Below are 20,743 nucleotides of genomic sequence, written 5' to 3' on the forward strand. Positions count from 1 at the left end.
ATTGTATGAATGGCAAATATGTAACATACGTACGGTACCTACGGTACGGATGAATTTCATACCACAACGAAAATATTTACAGAACTGATTTTAGAAACTTTAGCGGATTCCAAAAATAAGTCCTGACAAGAAATCTCATTAAAAATCTAAAAAAAGCTCCAAAATCTTCGGAGACGTAAGGTTAATCAAATAGCAGAAAGAATTCTTGGATTGATAGTATGTGGCACACTGTATCAAAAAACGTTGCCACATGCAAGAAGAAAAAATGTATTTACATGCGGACTTTGATAGAATAATACAAAATTCTGTACACCAGCGGCAACACTGATATCAACCTAAATACATGGCAATATTGTTATCAGCAGCTATCATGCTAAGCATTGCAAATGTTTAATTCTACCGACTGTGGTAATTATTTTGCATTTATACATGCAATATTGTTAAGTTTAGTTTTGGAACAAAACCGTAGATCGATCATGATTGCCGCGTGTGTGTTAGAGTCAATTTTATCGTAACTTAAGGTGTGTTTTTGTTTATGATTGAAGCCTAAGGTAAAGACATGTCATAGATATTTTTTCGCAATTTCCTTGTTTTATTCATGGTTTTGACTAGCCTTCACTTAGTTCATTTGCTGAGGATGAACCTGAGTATTTCGCAAAGAGCTGAGCAAGCATCTATCAACGTGTTCTAAAGTTTTGCTGTAGATACCATTAGTTGCCTCGGAACACCCGTTAGCAAGTCCGCTCAAGCACGAATTCATGGATCAAGGCACCATCATATGCCAGGCACCGAGTTTACTTTTGACAAGTCATTAGATTTTTTTCAAAGCCCTGTATCGGTGGATTGTGGTCAGGTGTACCTCAAAAGCTCTCTTGTTGGTCCCTCAAATGCGCCAAAGGTGATGTGAATCTCAAGCGGACACATTGAACTTTTTCCATAAGGCAATTACACTAAGTATATTTTTTGATAAGTTAGTGGAATGTGTGCTTTTCATCATGAAAGTGGACGTATTTTGTAGGTACCACTTATGGTTACACTGATTTTTTAATTAGTAAATTAAAGGAGATTTGGATTTAATCTGTTTTGCATCGGAATGGAGATGGATTTGAATAAAACAACAAAGCCCAATTCACTGGTTCCGCTTTTGTTTTGACTTTTCTTCCAGTTTTGTTGAATTTAAAGTTGGTTAGTGTGATATTGACACGAGAACACAACCATCGGCTGAAACGTCAGATAGCAACTTGAATTTTGACGTCATGTTCTACCTTTCACTCAATTGGGTGGAAAGTCGAAAGGAAGTTTGAAACAAAATCCTCTGATTGGCATCAGTTGAAGCTGTATCTTAGGCAGCCAGAAGCTGTCAGAATATGAATTCTATTCGACGATATTACATGGCAAAGGCAATTGAATCAAACTTCGTTGCCCTCAACTATCCATCTACCTGTCCATCCGCTTCTGTCAACTGAAAAGTTGACTTGCATGAATGGGTCAGTTACGCTGGTCACAAAATCGCGTTTTGGTGCTTGATTCTTGAAGATTAGCAAAAAATAATAAGACCTACTCAAACCGCAACTTTCTACGTTCAATAATAACGGAGATATCGCCCTTTAAAAAGTTAGGTTTTTAACGTCATCCACCGCGGCAGTGACACCCTTGGTTTCTTCCTCTTTTGTTCTGATCAGTGATGCAGAGGGTGCAATGCAAAACTTCAATGACGTTAAAAGTGAAAAACTCGTGAAACAGACGGCTTCGCATTTTCTTCTTATCTTCAAGATCTTTCTTCAAGATCTTCTTATCAAGAGATAACGCATCGGCCACGAAGAGATAGCGGTCAGTCAGTTCACCTCAGTTTGTTTACGTTTAACGTCGCCAAAGTTTTGCGTTGCACCCTCTGCATCACTGATTGAACAAAAGAGGAAGAAACCGAGGGTGTCACTGCCGCGGTGGATGACGTCAAAACCTGACTTTTTAAAGGGCGATATCTCTATTAGTATTGAAGGAGTAGTATTAGTAGGAAGTTGCGGTTTGGACGGATCGTATTATTTTCAGCTACTCTACAAGAATCAAGCATCAAAACACGATTTTGTGACTAACGCAACTGACCCATTGGGGTCAAGAGGGCAAGCTGTGAACAAAGTACCACCAACTCCTGTGACACCACTTCTTGTTCCTTATCAAACACATGTATGCTGCCTCCTTTTTTTCAAATTGGTCTGATTTTTGTCCTATGCAAATTACCCTTATAATTCTTATGCTGAGGTTTTTATTATCTGTAATTATCTGATGATGAAATCTAAATTAATCTGACTGATGCATTCTATTTAAAGCTTATCAAGACAGTAATTATTGAATATCATTTGATTTTGAACTTTTTCAACATTTTTCACGTAGATGAGGGTAAGTAGCTTGCGTTGTAATTTTTACCTTGTGCAGTAGTCTATTAGATTACACGAGTATCATGTCTCTCTATTAATTAGTTATCTAATTCACTGACTTTGATTCCTCTATCAGTATGGCTCCGCCTGCAAGAGGACGAGGAAATGTTTGGGCTGGAGGAAATCCCATCAGTAAAGCTCCATCTGCAAGAGGACGAGGAAATGTTTGGGCTGGAAGAAATCCTCCTGTGCCTCAGATGTCCCAAGCTGAACGTAATTTCCAAGAAGCCAAGAAGAAAAATGAAGAAAATGTGAAGCGAGCCCTTGAAAACAATTACGAAACATCTTCAGACGAAGATGAACTTGGTAAGGTCTTTCTTCCAACTTTCACGGAGAAATAACGCAGCTAAATCATCTACTGAATTCAGCCTTTCTTTTTCTTTCAAGGCAGTTTGCATCAGTCAAGACTCTGTTGCCTCCTTGATTGAATAAATCATAACCAGTCAATTTTTGTAAAGTGAATGCACAGAAAGTAATGACTGTCAGCAGTATGTGAGAGATATTGGTTGGAAAAAATTGCCCAAACCACTTCCACAATATGCAAATTTTTGGTGGCTAGAGCAGGCTGCAAAAGTTTAATAAAGGTAGACAGAAAGTTTTGCAAGTGATTATTACATTGTTATTTCATCAAATATTTTTCCCTTGTAATTTACTTTTCTTCTAGACGAAAAAGTCAGCATTTAGTAGGTGGGCATGAAAGAAATCAATATCTTGTTTATTTTATTGGAAAATATTCATTCATTTCATTAAATATTAAATTCATCATTATTCAAATGTGTTATTTCGAGACACATATTCTTTCATTTTGACCATTGAACAAGATCTTTATTGAGAGCAATATTTTCAAGCAAGACCTCTCGCAAACTTGCATTTGTGGAAGAGGCTAAGTTTTCTGAAGTGGCAATGGAGAAAGCAGTGAAGGCTTGGACATGGATCGTTGGTAGCAGTTTAGGCTATAGAAGAATCCTCACCTCTGAAACTAAGTAGAGTTTATAAGCAGTTAAAAAATTGTTACAGCATTATGATTTTGAATTAAAAAATATCAATGAACAACAGTCTTGGCCAATCACCCTATCATTACAACAAGTGGAAACTGTGACTGCATTTTATCCTAAAGTTGTGAGACCTGGAGCTAACCACAACCTCTCCCTCCCTCAAGGCAAAATTTCTTGAACCTGTTTGAAATTTTGGCTGTCTGGTGTGCGATTGCAAAATGCACATTACTGACCAATTTTTTTTAGTTATAATTGATCGTTTTTAGAAATCCAGAAGCATTATTACTTTGACCAAAATCTTTATGTAATGATCCTTTTAATTTTTCATGGCTATTTTCATTAAATTCAAAATCTTACGTCTCTCTCGTTTGTGCTTCCCAATCAGGGACATATGTCGTCACCTTCCAGGCAAAGTATCACAAGCGCCATGCGACGTTTAAAAATTTCCGCCGCCATTATATTTTTTTACTGAGAAATTGTTGGTTGAATCTGTTTGGAAATTTCACTAAATTTTATCGGCAGCTCAAAGGAAATTCAGTGAAATTCTTCGGACAGCTTCGTTGAACAATTTCTCTGTAAAAAAATGCAATGGCGGCGGAAATTTTTAAACGTCGCATGGCGCTTGTGATACTTTGCCTGGAAGGTGACGATGTGACGAACTGCTGTCCAATCATCTGTCAAATGATAAAGCCACCCTCAACGATTGCCTACCTTTTAACTATCATTTCTGTCTCAACCGCACCCCATTGTGGAGAAAAGGGTTTATTGCATTGGGGATTTGGGTGTTATATTCGGTTCTTTTCTTTTACAGATACTAATCAGGATAACTCCGACAAATCATCAGTACTCTCATCAGTCCTGAAAGCATACGCCAACTTAGGAGGCTCTGTTAGTCATATCGGGAGAACTGAGCATGACATAGAAAGTCAACTTCAATCAGGAGCTATTACGTGCCTTATCTGTATAAGCAGCGTCAAACGACCAGAACAAGTATGTTTCCTCAAGTTGCTTCTGTTAAAGATGTTTTCTTAGTTCTTTCTTCTTTTAGTGATCTTCATTTTCTCTAAAAACCTGTTAAGGTGGACCCTGTAAAATTCATGCATCTTTTTCTTACAGAGATGTTTCAATAGATAATTAAGGAAGTAAAATCATTTATCAAGAGTTTGATGATTATCGTATCTTGATTCTTAAGTATCGAGAGAAGAAAGCAGAAAAGTGTTCAGAAAATTATCATTGATCAAATGTTGAAAACTAAGAGGAAACTGAGTGTTTTTGAACTGGTTGTCTTTCTGAAATGTTTTAAAACCATGCGTAACCACCATTGAAACCATTCCTCAGCTCTTTCTTTATCTTTTAATTCATCCTTAGATTTTTTTTTATTTAAAACCACTAAGGTTACATAAATTTATTCATATTAAAATTGGTTCAATCCTTTTTTGGTTTTGTCTCTTGTTTTTGATTAAACTTCCCATGAAAAATCAGTGGAATCACCCGCATTTTTAATTAAATCATTTTTTGCGTATTCTTTACTTTACAATTTTGTAGCAATATTTCCTAATTTTTTCAGTGATTTGCATTGAAACCTTTGGGAGAAAAAATAAGTTTTTATGTAGGTATAATCTAGAATTTAAATTAATTTTTCGTGGTTACTTTCAAGAAATGGATTTATTATAAACACATGATTTGATATCCAAAAATATAGTGATAAAAATTACTTCTTTTAGATATGGACTTGCCAAAAGTGTTTTTGCATTTTTCACCTACAATGTATGAGGCTTTGGGTGCGTGACAGTGTCTCCCTCAAAAGGATCAAGGAGCCTGGGAAACATAATGTTAATTGGAATTGGTAAGTATTTTCATTTTCTATCATCTTTTATCTGCAGTAAATAAGTCAGGCCGGGCTGACCGGCAAGGAGCTATGGCAACTGGCAGGAACCCTGCTTAGAGTACCTTTATAGACAGAGTATGGCCACTTCTGTTCCGGGTTTTCATTGGTCGCGTGAAAATAGGCTGACAAGATGTTCTTACGGCCGTAAATAAACAAACAAGATGGCCATTATCAGCAAGCAAGATTGAGGTTATGCACATCTTACATCCTCCTGTGATAAAGGTGAAAGGCGATTTAACAATGTTTTCGTGTGTTATTCGTAGATATGCTTGTTTAAATTGTTACTGCCGTATAATTGAAATTTTTGTCAAATTTAGCTTCTTATCGATGTAACGGTGAGCCGCCATCTTGTTTGTTTATTTATGGCTGTAAGAGCATCATGAAGCCTAAAAACTCGTTGACCAATCAAAAAGCGGAACATTTTTCGTGTAGTAAAAAGGTACGAATGGCCATACTCTGTCTATAAAGGTACTCTAACCCTGCTGTCGTGCACCACGAAGTTGGACTGTGCTCCTTTACATTGAACTGTTCTACATTCTATATTCTCGCAAGGCTCAGTGGCCGTCTGATAGCCAACAGTAAGTTGAATTAATGACTGGTGGAGCGCGGATGTTCAGAGCACGGCCATGCCCCCACCGAGTTGAACTGTTTCGTTTCAATCTCCACTGATAGATAGCGCTGGCAGTTGCGCATATTTAAGTGATCACCAATTTTTTCACAGCCCTTATCTGCATTAATGATGCCTAATGTTGAGTTTGCCTGCGCAACAGGCATTATAAAAAAAAAAAAAACCGCCCTATGAAGACTATTATTGTTGGTCTCGTCAAAATCTCTACATTAATAATGTATTTTCTCTTCTTTTTTTTTCTTTTTTTTGAAACCACGTCGTTGTAGCATGCCTTGATTTTATTTTACCACAAGTTTGTCCATTGTTGACAGAATGCAAGGCTCTCTTTTGCGGGAAACAGGAACACAATTGAGGGAATTTACTGTGATGCTGTATTGTGAAGCAAGTCTATCATTCGCAAGGATTTTGACATAATAAGAGAAATTTCTCAAAGTAGTTATTAGAAATTGAGATGTGAGCTTCCATCACAGTTCACCACTTAATTTATTCAAGTTCTATGCTGTCATTTTGATCTGTGTTATCTCTGTGAATTTTTCTTTTCTGTAGTGACTTTACAATCATTATGTTAAATCTAAACATTCTTTCCAGTCCAAACTGTCGGAGTGAATATGAGCCGAGTGAAGCACCTGAGCGTTATTTTTGTTTTTGTGGAAAAACAGAAAACCCCCAAGTTCACCCATGGCTTATCCCACACAGTTGCGGTGAAACCTGTGAAAAACCGCTACAGCCATTTTGCGGTCACTATTGTCTTCTCCTTTGTCATCCTGGTATGTTATCATTCTTTAACTTTTTTATCAACAGCTTATCTTTTTACATAAAAAGTAAAGAACCACAAACCCTTATGAACATAACAATATCATTTTTGAAAATCCTGCATGCGATGAATTTTAACAGTGTAAAATATAATTAAAACTAAACCTACAAAGAAACAGAATGGTCAAAAATGACCAGGTTTACCTTATTTTAAGGGAAAATCAACGCCAAAAAATGTATCCTCTTTTTTCTCCAATTTTCCTGCAGAATCGTGCGGAACCAGCACTATTCTAATATCTATCTTATTACTCACAGTATTCAGGTCACATTTTTAGTGTCTTTTTTCTCTTGTTTAAAGAAATAAATAACAAATTATTTGGTTTACTGTAAATCAAAACTCAGCAAATTAGGAAATCTGAAGAAAATTCTTATCTTTCAATTCTCTTGTAAGGAGGGCTTGTATATGCATTGGACCAAATTTTATAAAGAAACTAATCAGATAATATGTCAAAGTTATTTTGATCAGGTAAATTTACTCATGATACTTTTTACGTTTTATTTTCCCTATTCTAGGACCATGTCCACCGTGTCCAAAAACGGTAACGTCTAAGTGTTATTGTAAAAACAGTTCAAAACAGCAGAGATGTGGAGCACAAGAGTGGTCCTGTGGGACAATATGTAAAAGGCCGCTTTTGTGCAAAAAACACAACTGCACCCAGGTTTGTCATAAGGGTGATTGCGCAGCTTGTCCGAAACAGTCCAGCCAAAAGTGTTTTTGTGGCTCCTCAACACAAACAAGACCATGTGCCTCTCCTCAGTGGCAATGCACTAAAGTAAGTCATGCCTGCAATTTTTTTCAATTTTCAAGTTGCTTTATCTCTTGACTTATTTTGACTGTTGTGAGTTTCTCATTGTTTGTCACATGAAGGCAATGGGAGAATTTACTAAATTGTAAAATATAAAATAATATCAAAGATTTACTAATGTAAATCGTGTTTTCAAAACACCAAATTGCTAATTATTTTGATTTAGAATGATTTTGACATTTTTCAATCCTCAAATACATTCATTCTTCCTCTTTATAATCAGCCCTAAGTTGAATCATCATCTTACTCTTGCAGGTCTGTGGGAAGCCTTTAGACTGCGGCAACCATGTGTGTGAAACAGTTTGTCACAGTGGCCCGTGCAAACCGTGCCCAATAAATGGTGTACGGACATGTTCCTGTGGTAAAACCACCTATGATCTGCCTTGTAATGTACCTGTACCTAACTGCGGGGATACCTGCGATAAACTGCTTGAATGTGGATCTCATAGGTGTATCCAAAGATGTCATAATGGTAAATGTGGGTTGGTAAGTGATTTTTTGTATTTTTTTAAGTAACAGTATATGCGCTCGCCGGATAATGTTGACCATAACCCAAGGAAACGGTGGGTAATGTCAAAAAAATGACAGTACCCAACGGCTCTTGGGTAATGTCGAAACTTCCCTTTTTGTCATGCTCCGGGTGATATCTCAATATTGTTACGTATTTTTGGCAATGCGTTGATGTGGCGCGGCGGAGAAAAAAGCTGATGAGTTAGGTGAGAATGCGTGAGAAGAGGGCCAATTGCTGATAACAAGCGTCCTCATGTTTATTTACAATTAGATGTTTTGCCAGTTGAATTCGTGGAGGGCAAGAGTTAACAGTGTCGCCTCATTACTTCTAAGAAACTGAGTGCGTGTTTTTGTGCGTTTTTTTAACGAATTTTACTTTTACTTCCCCCATGCATTCTGATATCGGTAAAATGTCAGAGGTTGGTGTGAATAAAGAGGCGTTTTATGAAGAGTTTTCCAAATTAATATAGACTAAACGAGACAATATTTCCGGTTTCTTCAGTGCAGAGCGTTATCGTGAACTAGTGGAGCAGGTGAAAAGTGCAAAAACGAGGAATGCTGAAAAAACTCAGATCGAATACAAACGTTCATCTTAAATCTCCATTATTTAAAATTAATTTTCGTATTTTAAAATTTTAAAATAAATTTTTAAAATTAATTTAAATTTTTCCACACCTCTTCACAAAGCTTGTTCAAATTGAAAATAAATAACTCCACAGTATTCACGTCTTTTCAATTTGATTATAAAAACCTAAAGCCCCTTATTTCACTCACAAATCACTAAAAATATCTATTTTTAATCTACTTTTAGACATTACCCAGAGCGGTCTCGATAATGTCGACAATACCCAGTTTCTCCTTGGGTCATATAGACATTATCCAGGTAATGTCACCAACTTCCGACATCACCCAGGAGGACTGGTCAATGCCGACATTACCCGGCTATATTACATTACTTACCCGTAACATATGCAAGAGTTTTCTTGAAATATTCCTAATGAAAAATTGTCTTTTTTTCAAAATCATTTTGAAAGCATTCACGTTTTCCATCAAGAAGAAAGGAATATCCTAGAATTACAGACTATTCAATTTTCCTCTGACTAATGCATAAAAGCTGTAATTTTTATCATGAACTTGCATCTTTCATTTCAATGCAGTCATTTTCTTTGATGTTTTATGCATCAGTGTCGCTTACATTATCACTTTGTGATCTCAATCAGAAAATTTTTTCTTTCTTTTTTCTAATTTGCATTTCTGTTACCTTTTTCAGTGTCTAGAAAGGATTGTAAAGGCATGTCGTTGTGGCAGAAATTCAAAGGAAGTTCCTTGTGCCAAGCCTTTTTTGTGTGAGACAAAGTGCAAGAAAACAAAGGATTGCCTGAATCACCCTTGTAATCGGAAAGTGAGTACCCTCAAATTTCCACAAATTTAAAATTGTATTCCTTCATCTTTTTAAACAGAAGCTCTACAAGTGATTCGTGAATTTTCCATAAGGACTGATAACTTAAAGGAGAACAACATCAGGGAAAAAATTCCTGACATTGGTATAAAAAGAGCCTGTTATATGAACTAAGTAAGTAAAATCTTGATTATTTGGTGATTAGAGGCAAAGCTTTGTGTCAGGTAAAGAAACCTTGGATAATCGAAATGGCATAAAACAACATGACATTTATGAGAGAAAAGTGGTGATGCTCACCCTATTCAAGGGAAAAAGATGTAATTTTCTGTTGCTTTGTTGCTGTTTGCCTCTTGATGCAACAAAAAACAAAAATCATCCCCCTTATAGATGCTGGTTGGGTCAATGGCTACTTGACACTGGTTAGGTGAGACGTTACAGACATGCATAATCATATGAAAAGACATGCTAATCATGGCTAAATACATGTTTAGTGTGGCAACAGTCAGGAAATACCTGGAAATTCAAGGAAAAGTCAGGGAATTTTGTGGAAGGTCAGGGAATGTTTTTTACTTTGAGATGTTCAACTTTCCAAAAATGACCAAGGGATTTTTTTTTACAAATCAAGGGAAGTCAGAAAATTTTAATTTTGGAGTTCAGTCGTCACCCTGACATTGTTAATACTTCAGGAATGCAACGACGTAGCAGCTTTTTAACCCACTATGGTATGGTGTAATTCTTTTGTTACTATGCATTTTTTGGTTTCTTAAAAATAGAATCATTCCTCTGTGGCATGATGTTGCAAATTTGTATCAGTGTTTTTGTTTTTGAAAACATGAATACCAAAAATTTGAAATTTTGGAAAAAACAATTGGAATTTAATGTTTTTACAAAAGCTACAGCATAGATTTGCATCCCCCAGAATCCAAAATCCAAAATCAATTCATGCCATAGAGGGTTAAAATCTTGTTATCTACCACTATCCAAGCTTCATTGCAATCACTGCCACAATTCTTGTGAACAATAATTGTTGCAGCTTTGTTGTTGCACTGAATATTTGGTATGCCAGTTAGTCAAGACATCATTGTCCAATTGGAAAGTGATAAAAGTTACTATGAAATGTGATGCATTTTCCATTAATGATACATACATGCACCGTGTATTATTTTTATTCCCTCATTTGTTATTTTAATCTTATTTTCCTGTCCTCTATGAAGAATGTCAATTTTGAGAAGAACTGATGCAGTGATTTTCTATAATCTCTTATGTCTCAATTTGATGCGTTGAATAATTGTCTTGTTATTTTTATTGTAGTGCTGTGATGGAAATTGTCCGCCGTGCGAAAAAAAGTGTGATAAAACCTTAAGCTGTCACAATCACAAGTGTGGTAGTATGTGTCATCAAGGACCATGTTTTCCATGCATGCTCAAAGTGCCAATCACTTGTAAGTGTGGTGGTACTAAAATCGAAGTTCCTTGCGGGACCAAAAAAAGAATCAAGCCGCCAACGTGCAACAAGCTTTGCAAGTAAGATTATTTATTTTTCTTTTTACTAGAGTTGGGCCAGATTGTCCAGCTCATTTGGAATGCTGGGTGGCCTGGTCTAATACCGGATCAGATATGAGATTTGGAGGTTTCTGTGTCCGGCTAAATAAACGTTTTATCCTGTATTCAATCAGATCCAAATGGTGCTATTCCAACTTTGGAAATTCCGTGAAATTTATTTGCAAATGTGGTTATCACCAGAGTTCCATTATTAACGAGACAGAAAGTTAGTTTCCACAACCATAGTGTGATCTCAAATTGCCTTTTCAAAAGGGCAAAATTGGCTCCTAAAGCACACTATTTCTGCTGTGTGCTTCGTCTGGTGAATCGCGGATTTTTTGGAAGACCCACTTTTTTGATGCCACAACATGCCACAGCACCGTTTTTATTGCAATTGGTTGGGCTGTCAGGACTCTATAATGTTTTTGCTTGCTTATTACACAGCTTATAATTTACTTAATTCTTTGTTTGTTCTTCTTTGTCATGTGTTTTCAGGCTATCACCAAGTTTGCTTTGTCACATTTTGTTTTTATTTTTATCAGGTTGCCATCTGCGTGTCACCATCCTCACAGGGAGGAAAGGCACAAATGTCATTTTGGGTTTTGCCCACCTTGTGAGCAAAAATGTAATCTCAGATTAAAATGTGGACATCACTGTCAGGCTAGATGTCATTCTGCAGTTGTTGTAGATGTCACTCCCAAAAACTCTACTTTGAAGGTACTACATTTTAATCATGTAGATTTAAAGCGAATCTACCTCATCAGTCACAGATTTTAATTATTATTCTAGCTTATGTTAAACTTTTTTGCGGAGATCCTTTGAATATTTCCTTAACTATTCATTCACATATTCTTGTCAGCCTAACATGAAAATTTTTCAAAGTGCAAAAGAAAATGAATTTTTGAGTTGCAAACTTCAACTTGAGAAGTTTCTACTGATGAAAAATGCACAGACCTGCAGATAAATTGATATCTTTGACACCTGCTTTATCTGATTTACATGTATCACGTATCATAGACAAGAAAAATTTTATTTTATATGAGTTTAATATTATGTGAAGATTTTAATAAAATTTATTTAACCGCAATTTATGTGCTCAGTATCTGCAGTCAATTAACAGTAAACTTTAAATGAACTGAAACTTTTTGTTGCATGATTTTTTTCCTTACTGTTTTTTACACTAATCCACAGTATTTTCCTTATTTTCCCCATCAAGACTTTAATCTTGTCTGTAATTATTTTGTTATGTTTTGTAGGGAGTTGTAAATAAAGCTCAGAAAAAATTACCATGCCCTGAGTGCAAAGAGCCTGTGATTATATCATGTTTAGGGGGCCATGAGCAAATGACTGTTCCGTGTAAAGAAGCTAAACCTACCGCCTGCGGCAATGCGTGTGGAGCACCTCTCGAATGTACTAATCATTTTTGTAATAAGCTTTGCCACGATAGGAAAGTAAGTTACAAAGCTCTTGTTAATTCACATTTACCTACAAGATTTCTCTCCCTTTAGATTTTTTTGAGCTCTTCAAATTTTTTAAAGCTGGTAAGTTTCACTGGTCACGGAATCATATTTTCACGTTTAATTCTTTTCGAAAGAAAGAAGTAGCATACAAGACCTGGTGCCAAATTTCTTTCCACTTTCAATGTGAATGAAGCTATTGCACGCCTGATGAAGTCGTCACCTTCCGGTCAAAGTATCACAAGCGCCATGCGACGTTTCAAAATTTCCGCCGCGATTTTATTTTTTTACATAGAAATTGTTGGTTGAATCTATTTGAAAATTTCACTGAATTTTATCGGCAGTCCAAAGAAAATTCAGTGAAATTTTCGACCAGCTTTGTTGGACAATTTCTCTGTAAAAAAATAAAATGACAGTGAAAATTTTAAAACGTCGCATGGCGCTTGTGATACTTTGACCGGAAGGTGACAAAGTGAGGAACTGCAAATCATAGGCGTCACAGAGTTGGCCAAAAAGGGTTTCACTCTTGAAAATGAGACGGAGTGCTTCGAACCAAACAGTTCATTTGTAAGATGAAAATGCACTTTAAACTGAACTGATGTGCATATCAAGTTTCAGTCACAGTTCACAATAGCCCCAATTATTTGAATTTCTCAAACAATTTTCCTCGTACTCCTCACTAGGATGTTACATAGTTCTGCAATGATTCCATATGAATATATTTGGAACTGAATCCTACCTACCTTTATTTCTTTTTATTTAGATGGAGAAATGTGAAAGCTGTGATCGCCAGTGCGAGAAACCAACCCTGGAAGGTTGTACACACCCGTGTCTCATGACTTGTCATCCAGGGAAATGCAAACCTTGCACAATGCTATTGAAGAAGCGATGTCACTGCAATGTAATGCAGAAGTACATAAATTGTGTTGATTGGTGCTCAAGTGATGCTGAGCAGAAAATTAAATTGCAGTCTTGTGGAGGACCATGCCCTAAAACGGTAAAATCTCATTTCAGGGCTAGATTTAGCACATAAACTTGCTCTCAAAGCTGTCACTTTAGGTGGATCGCAGAAAAATAACTGCAGCAGAGGAGTACATGTTTCTTTCTCCGAAGGAATTTCAGAGGTTGAAATTCTCTGTCGATGTATCCTCTGTAATGAAATTTTACTGCAAAAAATTTCAGGCAAATGTTCAGAAATTGTCTAAAAATTTTCAGTGTATTTGATAATGAGTCACACTCATCGAGCAATGATAAATGTTGACAGTCCGAATCCAGCATATCGCCTGCACCCTGATTATTTACTTGACTCAACTATTCATTTTGGTAGATGCGATATATTTCTCTCGTTGGATATCAGCTTGCTTCTTTCAAGGTCCGTAGACTAAACAAATTAATAATTACCCTGCAGAACGCTATTCTATCATTGCTCCTGCAATTTTGCCTTGCAGATGTTCCCTCATACTTGAGTTTTGCATGCATTATTTATGCAATTTTATCACTTTTTACAATTATCTTCAGCTAATTTTTTTTTTCAATAGACTAACCACATTTTCTCTAATGGTACATCAGATCAAGCAATAGTAAGCTGCCAAGTGGTTGCATATTAGTAGTGAAGCTGCAAAGATGCATATCTTGGTTGTGGTATTTCTAAATCTCCACTCCTATTTTATGTTTTAATGTACATAGGTGGATGTTTCATTGTAGGATTGTCATGTGTTATTAAAACCAACTTCACTCTGATCAGATAATTTCCTTTTCCAGTTACTTTGCGGACATCCATGCACAAAATTGTGCCACCCGGGCGAGTGTCCAAATGCAGACCCTTGCCGGAAGAAAACTAAAATTTCTTGTTCTTGCAACAGGATCAAAGTTAGTGTGTCCTGCGATCAGGTTCGAGCTGGCAAAATAGTTGAATGCGATGATGTGTGCAAAAAACAGAAAGAAGCTGAGATCCAGGTAAAATATTCAATATGATGATGAAATTTCATAATTTTTAAGTTTTTGAAATCCAAACTTATTCACATGTAAGTTTGTTTATTTGGCTCCTTCAACTGTTTCAAAGTCCCTTCGGATGGATCTCAGTTACACAAAGTGTAGCGTTACTGCCATTAGCTTTGACGGATTTGGAACAACCTATGCGCAAGCTCCTGATTTTCAAGATCTTTTTGCAACATCTCAAACAGGCACGTTGCGCTTTCAGCGTCCTTGCGTCTGGTGATTGACGCTAGGCAATCGGCAACCAAATCTCAATACCTTGTTCAAGGCAATCAAGGGGTAGTGTAGTGCCTAACAGCTGCGTTGGCTTTAAGTCATTATTTTGAATTGATGGTGTAGGATTGGTTCATTGTTTATTAAAAGAGAATAGAAACCAACTAATTCATTCAGGATGACGAGTTGCAGCTAATAAATCAGGTCCAAAGGCACCTTCTGCTACACAATTCAAAGGATCCTTTGTACAAAAACAACCTTAAGCGTCACGCTGTGTGCTCATTTCAATAAAAACAAACAAGTCAAGAAAGTTCATGGAATGCAAAATTGCTCTTACTTAGAAGTAATTTCAAACATTAAGTTAATGAAGCAGCAAACTTTATTATTACTGGTAGAAAAAGAGCCGTCCCTAAATTACGCCATATTATTCCATCACATTATTCTTGTACCGCTACTGTGGAAGAAAATATCGCATATAATTCCTCTACATTTTTAAGTTATTTCAGGTAGCTTTGGCTCTTTTCTCCTCCAAAAATTTAGTCTAGCTAGAGAAGATCTAAAATAATTATTTTTCAATTTATCTTGTGTGATTCAGTGCATATCTGAACTCCTGCTTTCTTTGATGATCAATAATATTTTCAATACTATCTGCTCTAATTTCCAGCGAAAAAAATCGGAAGAGGCTGAACGAGAGAAAATTCAGAAACAGAAAGAACAGGAAGAATTTGAAGCATATCAGAAGAAAATGTCACGAGGGCCAAGAAGGAGGAATGACCATCGAAGGAGAGAGGGAAAGGAGTCTCACTCTATGGATCGTTACAAACTCATCATATTAGGTTTTGCCGGTTTACTTTTATCCGCACTTCTGACTTACTACTTTATGAGTTAGTGAAAGTCCGTCATCAGCAGAGTAGGCAAATTAATCAACATTTAAGATTGATTATAATCTACCATTTCAGTGTTCAATAGCCAACCAATCTAACATTGTACATCATTTGTAAGTGTTAGGAAGTTTAGTCAAAGCCATGAGCCGCCAATGGCCAGGATGTACAGAATTTAATTAATTATAATTTCTGATAAGAAACACACAAAAGAACAAAGAGAGCGGAAGAAGTGAATCAACTACTTGTAGATTAGGTAGGAGAGCTGAAGTCACACCCTACGTTCAGGTCTGGCAAAATTGATATCTCTCAACAATACCAACAGTAATTTATTCCAAAAAAACTAAAACTTCTTCGATGTCCGATGATTATAGAGAAAACAAATAAAAAAACACAGGAATTGGCTATTTCAGATATACTAGGAGGACCCTGCGCTTTAAATGCGTACAAATAAAAATTGTAGTGGAACTCATTAAAGTAAGATTAATTATTATGAAATAATCAATTTTCGTTCGGTAGAATTGAATGCCCTCTAAATATTTTTGCTTTCTCAGTATCAGAAAATTCAGCCAGGCTAGAAATTGCTCTTAATGATTTTCAAAAAAAAAAAAAATGAAGTTAAGCATAAATAATACTCAGCACTTATGTAGTTCAGTTACAACATGGTGTTCAATAGAGTTGGGCCGAAATGGAATTTTCGCGTCACCGGAACCGGATCCGGATATCGGTTTTTTGTATCCGGCCGGATCCGGATACCGTATAATTCAAAAAAGTATCCGGCCGGATCCGGATAGTACCGGATCCGGATAGTGCTTTTTCGCGCGAGAAATGTTGCGATTTTTGAGGTTAAGTTTACTCGACTCTCGATCGGTCGTAGCTAGAGTACCTGTATAGCGAGAGTATAGGCAGATGTGAAACTCCGAAAATCCATCAGGCCTTCACCGATGCCTCCGCGAATAAAGTTAGGGCCCAGAAATGCAGCCAACCTATGAATTTCAATTATCCAGAGCGATTTATTAATACAACTGTTACGAACCATCGTTTATAAAGCACGTATTTGACTTAGTTTTTGCATAAAGTTACTCATTTTTGTGGAAGAACGCTCATTTATGTACTTTCTTAGCCATCTTCGTTAGAATTGGAATCTACAGACTGGCAGTGAAATTTTGTGCGTTAGAAGTTGGTTAGAAGGGTGGCTGCACTTTTGGGCCCTAAGCCCTCCATGAAGCGATCTGTCCATACTCTCGCTATACAGGTACTCTAGTCGTAGCTAACAAAATTCGGGCCTTGAATTTCTTTCCTTATTTCTAGTGTCACAACTGCAATAGTACAAAAATCATGGTTGACAAATAATATGTGTCATAAATGGACGGAGTTAAACAGAACGGAACCAAGCCACATCGGGATCAAACCGAGAAAAAGAGGTTTAAAGTTTGGCTCTTGCATAAGACGCAATGTAAAAGATAAACTTCAAGTTCAATTTCTGCAAAATTTGCTCCAACAAAAACGTTGAATTTTTGGCGATAGATAGTAGAGCAGTGGTTAAGTTCAAAACCACTCATAACTCAATTTTTTCCAAAATGTGGGTTGGTTCCTTTCTGTTTAACTCAGTCCAAATATAGCAAGGCAGTTTCTAGCTTTTCGCAGCTGTGCTCATATGTTCAGCAGGAGGGTGTTATCAGAAGTCAGAAATGTAAACAAAACAAAAGTGGAAAACAGCGCTGCCAATCTGACACTTTTGAAAGCACCGCCGCCGCATGCCAATCCAAAGTCACAGCAAATCAAAGCCTGTCTTGACGGAAAATTATTCGGTCGATTTCTGTTGATGAGAATCTCTAAATGAACGAGAGAAATGGATGTTTCAACCGATCACAAACTTAATTGGCCTTGGTTTCGATATTACCGAAACAAACAGCGTGCTGCGACACTACGATGAATGCGGAGTTTTGCATGTAATTCATGTTGAAAGAAAAAAAAATAAACAGAGCTGTATTGAAGGAGAAGAAAAAAAAGTCAAAAGTTTCAGGAAAAAATACAGAAAATTGTATTGATAGGGAAGAAAAAAGAAAGAATATCACCAAAAATTTATCGAAATTTTCAGGGCCAAAAAAGCACTATTCGGCGGGTCCAAAAACCGGATAGCGCGATTATCCGGCCGGATCCGGATACTCGCGAAAATCGTATCTGGCCAGAGCCGGATATCCGGTATCCGGCCGGATAATCCGGCAATCCGGACAATCGCCGGATACCCGGCCCAACTCTAGTGTTCAATCAAACTGGTGCTATTAAAGTCAGTCATCTGGCACGGATTGACGGTTTTACAAAAATCGACAATGATTCTAATTCTTCCAGTTTTCTCTTAAACTGGCCCAATGGATGAAGCCCATCCAGAGTATGTAGCAGGTTCTAGTCTTCAAGTTTTACTAGATCGAGAACTATGTTATGAACTCCTTCCAATTGACTAGATGGAATTTTGAAGAATTTATGCATTGGGTTGAATATTGTCCGTGTTGAAATTCCACTCAATTTTTTTTAGTGCATACTCTCACCATGACATATACATTACTGATAGAAGGTAGGTAACTAAGGAGAGAGAAAAAATTGTGATGTGTTTTTGACAGCAGAAAATTAAATTCAACGATTCACTACCTCGAACATTCACAGCTGAAAAGCTTTACAAAATGCACAATACTTTGTCCAAACTTAGCAATGTAGAATTCATGCCAGTAGGAATGCCCAGTGGACATTGCCCACTTTGATTTTCTTTTCAAAAAAACCTGCAGAAGGACCTTTGTACTTGAACTTTTTCTGCTGGATGATTTTTCTATATCTTTGTTTTATAATGCAACTTGTGAAAGCTGCTCTTTCATCACCAGTCAGTTTCCCTCAACATAGCCTATGTTTTGATAGATTTTTTAGTATCCCATCGTTAATGTCAGACTCGTTATAAATTGTTCATACGTCCATACTTTTTTCACCATTTAAAGGACCTTTTTCACCATGTATTCTGATTTTAAACGATTCTTTTTATCTTAGTCCCAACATAAAATTTGATTGTTTAAGAAACATTGCTCAATTTTCTTTGACCGATTTTGAATTTTCATAATTTTATCTTGATCTTTTTTCATTATATCTTTTTTGTTCTATACAAAACATGTTTGCTCATTTGACAAAATACTTTAAAAATAAATTATATTTTTGCTGCACTGGAGATTTTTTTTTTTCTTGAAATTTCTTGCAATTTTATTCTGTTAGGGATACTTTGTAGATTGGAGGATAAAAATTTGCAAGGGTAATTTCACATTTTGAAATAGGAAAAAAAATTAGATTATCAGAAGAAGATGAAATGAGAAGAAATTTTGAAAATCAACTAAAAGATGGCGAGGTCATAGGACATTTTCTCAACAATTTTTTGTCCGGGCACCTGTTTTTTCTAGTAGTTTACATCCTCGCATTTTTTTGGCATGGGATCTTTGGGCCACCTATCAATTGAGACCCAAAGTTAATTGGTCTACATGGAAATAAAAACGATAATTGCTCACAACGTTTCTGGATGAAAATGTATAATGTCTTGGAAGAATGAGGGTTTGCTTGTTTTTTTTATTTTTTGTTTGTTTCAATCGAGAAAAATATATAATTGAGATTTTTAGTAAAAATGGGGGAGCTTTAATTCCGTGGAGGAAAATTCACTAAAACTCTCTACACTTCTTTTGTGCAACAGGACTTAACTATCTTTCAAGAAAATCCCAACTTGTTATACCTTAACAGGATAAACCTTTTGATTTGCCTCAGCTAAAGGCTCATAAATTTTTCCTGTGTACGATAACTTCTCGACGGCGCCGGCGTGCCTCAGCGCTTCGAGCTACTATTTCACCACGGAGGTGTTGCACAGTACTAAGAGAGAACAAGAGGTATAAGAGATTAAAGGCACCCCAACGTATCATGAGTGTTGGCATCTTTTAAAAGCACGAAGTTCCCTCGCAAATTAAATCGAGTGATGACGACAAAAAACGAGCAGTAGTTGAAAAACTTATTTAGTTGTAGTACCTGTATTCAATAACGTTTAGTATGACTTTTTACCTTCATTAGAGGAAAACGTGACTTGATTCAAGCAGAAATATGCCCAAATTTACCGCCGAAAAGATTTCCTCATGAATCAATGAAGAAAATAATGCTTGTTTAAAGAAGAAAAGATGCGTATATAAAAAGAAAAGACATATCAAGCAGAAACCTGCTTTTTTTCAACTATTTTATTATTGATTCAAAATAAAATCTTCTTGACGGCATACTCAAGAATGTTCCTGCCTAAATTGAGTCACTTTTTCTCTAATGAAGTTCAAAAATTATGCTAAAAATTATTGAACTAGATACTAGGACTTGGCAAGTTTTTTGACTACTGCTCTCTTTTTGTGCTGTGAATCTTGATTTATTTTGCGAGAAAAGCTCAAAGGATGCCTGTCATTCTTAATATGTTGGAGCGCCTTCAATTTCGTACGATTTTGCAACACCTCTGTTGCAAAATAGTTGCTTGAAGCACCGCGCCGTGGCTAGCGAGAGCGACTAGCGCATTAGCGCCTTCAAACCTAACTGGGATACTTCACGCATTGCGCAATGCGTGAAGTATCCCCGTTAGGTTTGAAGGCGCCAGTGCGCATTTTGCGCTGGCAGCATGCTGCTCCGCTGTATGTTAGGCTCTAATATTTAAACTCTGCGGGTCAGCGTTTTTCAACTTACGATTTTGAAATGTTTGCACACTCTGCATGGATTATTCTCATTTAAATTGATAAAAAAAAAGTATGTATTAAAGTAAAATATAATGTGTGTTTTGTACATATTAAGGTGGTTCCGTGTCAAATTTAATGATTTCCAAGGCACTTAAACTTCGTTCTTTTATATTTTGTGCTTTTACTGTGCTGCAGTGTGGTGCACGCGCATCTAAATGCTCAAAATTTGGCGTATTTGACGCTAAAAGATCGATGTACAAATGTGTTAAAACCAAAGATTGCGGGCTTCTTGGTTTTTTCCTCTTTCATTCATTTTTGTACTGTTTTTTTCAACACAACTACGGTTCATTATCGAGATTAATATCGATGCCATCTCTTGAAAAAGGTTTTACATATATTTGCCACATTTTAGAACTGTAAATATTATTAAAATGCAGTAATATTTTCATTAAAAAAAA

At 36.4% G+C, this 20,743-nt stretch overlaps 1 protein-coding gene across 1 annotated transcript; it reads left to right on the forward strand.

Annotated features, from left to right (window-relative positions):
- The first annotated feature begins 336 nt into the window (after nucleotides 1-336).
- LOC109033759 (NF-X1-type zinc finger protein NFXL1) lies at nucleotides 337-18,772 on the forward strand. Its single transcript, XM_019046525.2, has 14 exons — nucleotides 337-551; nucleotides 2,512-2,741; nucleotides 4,242-4,420; nucleotides 5,155-5,276; nucleotides 6,535-6,713; nucleotides 7,273-7,532; nucleotides 7,821-8,051; nucleotides 9,346-9,477; nucleotides 10,786-10,997; nucleotides 11,558-11,732; nucleotides 12,272-12,466; nucleotides 13,236-13,469; nucleotides 14,234-14,428; nucleotides 15,345-18,772. The coding sequence occupies exons 2-14, from the start codon at nucleotides 2,513-2,515 to the stop codon at nucleotides 15,567-15,569; spliced, it is 2,568 nt and encodes an 855-aa protein (XP_018902070.2). The 5' UTR covers nucleotides 337-551; nucleotide 2,512; the 3' UTR covers nucleotides 15,570-18,772.
- The last annotated feature ends 1,971 nt before the right edge of the window (nucleotides 18,773-20,743 follow it).

The sequence above is a fragment of the Bemisia tabaci genome, chromosome 2, assembly GCF_918797505.1.
Source record: "Bemisia tabaci chromosome 2, PGI_BMITA_v3".
Lineage (NCBI taxonomy): Eukaryota > Metazoa > Arthropoda > Insecta > Hemiptera > Aleyrodidae > Bemisia > Bemisia tabaci.

Coding starts and splice junctions, on each gene's coding strand:
- LOC109033759 (XM_019046525.2), top strand. CDS start 2,513: ATGGCTCCGCCTGCAAGAGGACGAGGAAATGTTTGGGCTGGAGGAAAT. Junction 5,277..6,534: donor CATAATGTTAATTGGAATTG/GTAAGTATTTTC, acceptor CATTCTTTCCAG/TCCAAACTGTCGGAGTGAAT. Junction 7,533..7,820: donor CTCAGTGGCAATGCACTAAA/GTAAGTCATGCC, acceptor TTACTCTTGCAG/GTCTGTGGGAAGCCTTTAGA.